General features: G+C 34.5%; 1 protein-coding gene across 1 annotated transcript; it reads right to left on the reverse strand.

Moving 5' to 3' along the window:
* Positions 1–2,947: 2,947 nt before the first annotated feature.
* Positions 2,948–6,229, reverse strand: LOC141331712 (macrophage mannose receptor 1-like). Its single transcript, XM_073836747.1, has 4 exons — positions 6,193–6,229; positions 5,725–6,096; positions 3,482–3,823; positions 2,948–3,315 (listed from the first exon to the last, which is right to left on the reverse strand). Exons 1-4 carry the CDS (start codon positions 6,227–6,229, stop codon positions 2,948–2,950), a joined length of 1,119 nt encoding a protein of 372 aa, XP_073692848.1.
* Positions 6,230–6,808: the final 579 nt, after the last annotated feature.

Raw genomic sequence — 6,808 nt, forward strand, 5'->3', positions numbered from 1 at the left:
TTCTGAGGAAGAAACACATTGGACAACTCAAATATCAGACATTTCCAGATTCATTCCACAGTAAAATATGACAATTTCAGTTAGTATCTAAACAGCAGCATGAATGCAACAAACATTATCATTTAGTCAATATTAACTCAAAAGTCCAATTCTAATTAAAGAATGAACATGCAAGTTGCTCTTACTTAGTGTCTCTGTCTGTCTACAGATCCAAACTGTGCGATTATAATGTCTGCTTTTATCTCTAAGTTAGCATGTAATTTCATTTGTTTATTGACCTAAAACTAATTTTCATATTTCTCTTCCTCTTTTGTGTGTGTGTCCATATCTTTTCTATTATTTGCATATTGATATCTGTCAGTCAGCAGCAGCATAGGCCTTAATTAAAATAATTTGTACACAACATTCATAATTCATATTTTAACATTCACAACTAAACAGCTGTTTTAATGTTATTTATAAAGCACATTTTATCTGGTGCTGTAACAAACAGCTCACTAATGGAGTTTATCTCCAACCTTGATCAAACCTTTAACTTTCTAGCAATCCTAAAGACCTTGATTAGTTGGTTTTGGTGTGGTGTTTGATAAGGTTTGGAGCAAAAACCTGCGAGAAAGTGGGCCTCAAGGGCCAGAGTTGAGAACTCCTGCACTGATGAGTTGATTGATGAGGGTTGAGTTAATTAGTGAAAACAGATGATACTGGTTACAGACAGCCTTTAAAACACCCTGTTTGAGGCTCCAGTCAAAGAGAATAAAATGTGTGCGAGGAATGAGTGTGATTATGGAGTGTGTATAGAGAGAAGGGTTTAGAAAAGGGGTGTCCAACCCTGTTCCTGGAGATCTACCATCCTACAAAGTTCAGCTCCAACCCTAGTCAAACACACCTGAACCAGCTGATTAATCTCTTAGGTAGCACTTGATAATTACAGACAGCTGTGTTGGAGCAGGGCTGGAACTGAAGTCTGTAGATCTCCAGGAACAGGGTTGGGCAGCCCTGGTTTAGAAGATAAAAAAGACAATATAAAGAGACTTTTTCTTTTTCTGAGTTAAAAAAAAAAGTACTTTTTAGAAGTTCTCTCTTTGTAAAATTTAGTTTCATACACCTGCTGTTTTTCGTTTCTAAAACTGAATATGTTTGCATGTATGCACATCCTCATCTTTCATTTGTTTATGTCCACACCGCATGTAGACATTCAAGCTGGACAATATTTACATCTCTGACGTAAAACTAAAGGATAAACAGTGAGTGTTATTGTTCTAGTCATATTCCATTACATTGAGTCTTATTCATCTGTTAGTTTTACTGCAGCAACTGTGTCTCTAAAAGCATCCTTTAAAGGTCAAAGGAAGTGTGTGTTGTTAAATGAGATGGACTTCCTGTTTTTGCCTATCAACTGTGACAGCTGCCATCGAGACACAGAAGAGATGTTTCTGACAGACTTTTACATTCAAAGAAATGTGATTTATTTACTTTATTTTCCACGTTCAACTGTTTAATATTGATTTTAGGCAAATCTGATACAGCAGGACAAACTTTAATTGGATGCTCCTATTTAGTTAAAACATGATCAGGCAAAAACTATGAATGACAGCACTACAAAACACATCACAGTGAAAAAGCATTGCTCCATTTATTGGTTGTCTTTTTGTTTTGATCTTTAAACAGGGTGAGGGCTAATTTAACTATAACCTTATGCACAAAATGTATATATTACAAATGACAAGAGATGAGATTGCTGGTTGTACGCAAGTTTACAGTATTTGAGCTGGTATTGTTTTGTTTTTTTTTTAGCACAAAAGGATTTTAGATACAGTATATTATACCCAAACTTCACTTCTAAAGAATAAACAATATTTCATTTAGCTGACGCACATAATGTTGAATCACATTCAGCCAGTCAATTCTAATCTAAATACATGATTAATACATTAAACTCAATATAAGAATAGGAGAAAGACGAATAACCACAACATACCAAAATCCCTAAAACACAAATAAGAAATGTAAAAAGATCATATCTTACTGTTAAGTTATATAAGAAAGTATAAGAAAACAAATAAATATGCACTTTGACCCATCACAAAATTCACTAGTAATTCTAAAGTTAGTAAAAAACACAAGGCATAGTGAAAGACCCTTGCTGGTCAGAATGATATAAAAACAAAGAAAACAAACAAAACATGCATAAAAATACCTTTTACAAACCAATTGCAAATGTTTTATTAAAAGTGTAACTATTAAATATAATTAACAATCATTTGTCTTTAAAAAGACTACAAATTTATAAAATGATTTTTCCCTGATCTTGAATCAGGGAAAAGTCATTTTATAAATTTGTAGTCATACAGAGACTGATGCTTGTGATTAATCGATAATCGCCTCCTAGCGAACCAATTCATTTTTAGAAACAGTTATGATGCAACTGTCATGATCGGGGCTGTGGGTCTTCCCTCAGCCTCCCGAGGTCGCTGTTCCTGCACTGCACTTCCTGATTGCATGTAATTTTGTGTTCCTGATCCTGGCCTTAGACCTTGTTTCATGTTTGTTTCAGTTTATGTTTAGTTTGCCGTGTTGGCCTTTTGGTTTGTTTGTTATTATTTTCATTAAAAATATCTTCCCCTGCACTTGGACCCAGACCTTCATTATTCACGTGACAGCAACAAAACCCGAAATCATACAATTTTGGTAATTTGATTTACGCTTCAAATCACTGAATTCAAACAACATATTTGTAGGTTTCAGAGCCTTATGAAACGGTTTAAAGAGTGGTAAACTCTACCTTCAGGTACAATTGACTATTTACGCTGAAAATATTTAATGTAAAATTATTGTTTTGCAAAGCAAGTAGTGAATAAAAATGAAGTTAACACACAAGGAATAAAAAGAAGTGGACACATAAGCGTTTGTTTTCTTACATGAAAGGTCTGTGACTCTATGTATCCTTTCACTCTAAATTTCTGCTGCAGATGAAGTTGAGTTTGTCAGTTTCACGACGGCTGATCCAGCGCTGATCTCCTCCAGACTGAACTGCTCCAGATCTCACTGCATGTTCACAGTCCTCCTCTGATGTGCCATTCCCTGGAGCCCAGTTCTGATAGCACACGGTCTCTCCACTCACCCAGAACCAGATGCCCACAGTGCAGGAGTGACGTAAACCCAACCACACCTCCGCAGTAGACGCATTTTTAGCCACGTTCATCACACGACCCTGAATCTTTTCTGAACGAACCACGACCAGATCCATACGATTTTGTCTGCAGTATCTCAGAGCTTCAGACCACGTCAGATTTTCTTTGAACAGAATCGGTTTATCTGGAAACAAAACAAACCACAAGCAGGAACTAGACAGAGACTGATCAAAAACAACATGCAGAACAAACACTGTGGATGAATTTGTCATGTCAGACATGTAGCGTTAACTGTAAGAGATCTGAGGTGATGCATGGATTTTGTGTATGTTCTATGAGGACCTACTCACCTTCATGACACACAAAAGATTTTAGGCTGCTGCAAGAGATGTCATGCCATTGTCCCTCACCATCGTGTTTGATTCCTGCACAGTTTTCACCACGTCCAGCATGACTAGGTTCATTACGGTACCAGTATCTGAATGAGGAGTCACTCTGATCTGACCACTGCCATGAGTCTCTGAACAGACCGATCCAGACATCAGATATGTGACTATCATTCAAAATCTTCTCAACCTGTTGATTCTCATTCTGGTTCCTCACACTGACCAGATCAATGTGATTCTGTCTGCAGTAACTCTGGGCATCTCTCCATTCCATCGTCTGATTGACAAATATGAGTCCTGTGTTTGCTTTAAAAAAAAAAAAACAATCAAAACAGATTAATGAATTTGTTTGTTCAATATTCTTACGCTGCTTAATAGTTGGGGTGTGAATTAAAGCAGCAGTGGAAACAGAAATGCGTTTCATTAAAAGAATGATTTTGCTGATATAACATTAAGTAATATTTGTGAAAGATATATATTTATATATATATTTATATTTATTTATTTTATTGGTTTATTTATTAGTTTTTTTTCCTTGTTTCTCTGGAATACTGGATTCAGACACAAAGAGCTTGAAACATCAAACAGAAAAAGATGATGCACTGCAGCTAAATATGTTAGTTAAGTCTTTAAAGTTCATTCAAAATGTGGGACTCTAGGATAATATATACAAAATATATACAAATACATTATTTATTATTCTGATTATTTTTATTGTTTGTACTGCTGCTAGTCTTGTTTGTTTGTTTGTGTGTGCGTTTTTTTTTTTATAGTAATGAACATTGTGTCCTATGTAAGCTCCTCTGTAAGTAAATATGATGATGGGTTTGTGTTGAGATACTGAAAGCTGAATGTATCAAGCTTTATCAGATGGGTTATCACAGTCTCAGTAGCTAATGATCACAAATCCATGTAGGGGTATTGGGGTATTATGCAAATTTAAAACTAAAATATAATCTAATTTCTGTCACATGTGTTTTATAAACACATAATCCTTTCTGGATTACAATCCACCATCAAAATTATACATGTAATTGATCCAGCTCTGCGAGAAAAGGCTATAAACAATCCAGCATCTGCAGTGTCCTCATATGTGATATAGTTACGGACTGCAGCTTTATAATTAAACATCTTTCCGCCCCTGAACTAATATGTCTAATTTGTTTTATTTGTTTCAAACGTCTACTTAAATTTAAAATTAAAATGACTATATTTACTAATTATTATTATTATTATTATTATTTTTAATGGGTAAAACACTAAACTTTCACTTATAAGACAAGAACTGAACTTTGTTCTTAGGACAAGAGTTTTGTTCATAAATATTAAGCAGAGATAAACTGTCATAGAGAAATGACCAAAAATGATGCCTGGGGGGAATATTTTAAGGACCCTACATGTTTGATGAAACCATCAAAATTAGTTTATATTTTAAAAAATCTGAGATGCAATAAATAAATACATAAAAATAATAATAATTTGCCAATTTGCAATGTTTTATTGCGTTATCACAAATTAAACTACTGTTTTCAAGCACAACTGTGCAAAAGGCTTACAAAATCTTTAACTCCGTTATAAGATTTGAATAAAATGTAAATTATCTTGGGCCAAACATTACTTTTAGTCCCTACTGTATGTCTGTTACTGTATGTTAAAATTGTATTCATTTATGGTTTGCCATTTATATTGAGCAAAACAATAGTTTGGTATTTCTGAATTCATAATTTAGAAACTTTGCTTAAAAATTAATCAATCAATCAATCAAAGATGCTCTATAATGGCAGATTCCCATAGTTATCCCATGTTACAACAAAATATCAACATGCATTAAATTTAAATTATTTTTATTATTTTTTTGTCTCTACAAAAATTGAATTCAAGTTGTCTACCCTATATTTATGACCATCTTAAAAAGTAGAAGCAATTGGCATTGTTTCAAAACTGTGTACAGCATAGGTCAGAAGTGGAGAAGTCAGTCCTGGAAAGCCACAGTCCTGTTGAGTTTCACTGCAATCGAACACACCTGAAACATCTAATCAAGCTCTTCAGGATCACTTGAAAATCACAAGATGAAGCATGTTGCATATAAAATTTACAGATCAGTGGGTCTCCAGGATCAGGGTTGAAAACCTACTTATGATGCACCTTTTTATAAATTAATGTTTGTTGTCATTGTAGGGATTTGCACTTACTGCTATTGGATGAACTGCAGATGAAAAACAGGGAATTATTACATTTTGCATCATGCCATTGTCCATTTTTCTTCATAGCACACTCTTGTCCATTTGCATGTGGTTGTCCAGCAGCCCAGTTCCGATAGAGCGCAGGCTCACCCGAAGACCAGTGCCATTTATAATCACTCCTCCACTCCAGCCCAATCCAGACAAGCTTATAATTTTGAGTATTTACATTCTCCTTCAGCTTGATCACGTTGTTTATCTCGTTCATGTCGTTCATGTTGTCAACGGTGGCCAGATCTGTGTATTTCTCTCTGCAGTATCTCTGAGCTTCAGTCCAGTTCTTCTCCTCATTTATAAAGTGATACTGACGCTGAACACATTCAGATACGGAGCAGAGAGCTGTAAAAGACAGCATTTGCTTTAATGCTTTTCATAACAGTAAGCAAGAAGCTTACTGAAAATAGAAACCATAAATAAAACCACAAACACACTCACCAATGAGAAGAAGCATGAAATATAGAGTTTGGTCCATTCCTGAAAAAGAAAGACATCGAAAAACTCAAATATACTAATTTTCATCTATTTTTAAAAAGCGTCTTAACAGCGTAACAGGTTTCACATGCAGCAGTTCAGATAATATTGCCATTTTAAAGTCTAATTCTGCTTAAAGAATAAACATGTGAGTTGCTCTTACTTTAGAGGTTGTGTGTTTCTGTCCTGAGCCTGATGTTTCTGTCTGCAGCTTTAAACGTTATTTATTATATCTGCTCTCATCCGTCAGCTAGTGTCACATAATTTGTGTTTTCTCTAAAAATAATTTTCATATTTTACTTCCGCTACAGTATATTTGTTTCAGTATATTCATCCATCTTTTCCCCCTCATTTCCATATTGACATCTGTGTAAGTCATTATTAGTCAATATAAATATGAACCAATATGAACAAAATTACATATACTGTATGGTAAGTTTAATTTATATTCAAATATACACAGCTAAACAGTTGTTTTAATGCTGGGCAGCATAATGCAAATTTAAACTTTAAACCCATCTTTATTTATCTGGTGCTGAAACTAACAATCCACTAATATGCCAAATGATAAGGGGTTGGG

This window comes from Garra rufa, chromosome 3 (genome assembly GCF_049309525.1).
Source record: "Garra rufa chromosome 3, GarRuf1.0, whole genome shotgun sequence".
Taxonomy (NCBI): Eukaryota; Metazoa; Chordata; class Actinopteri; order Cypriniformes; family Cyprinidae; genus Garra; species Garra rufa.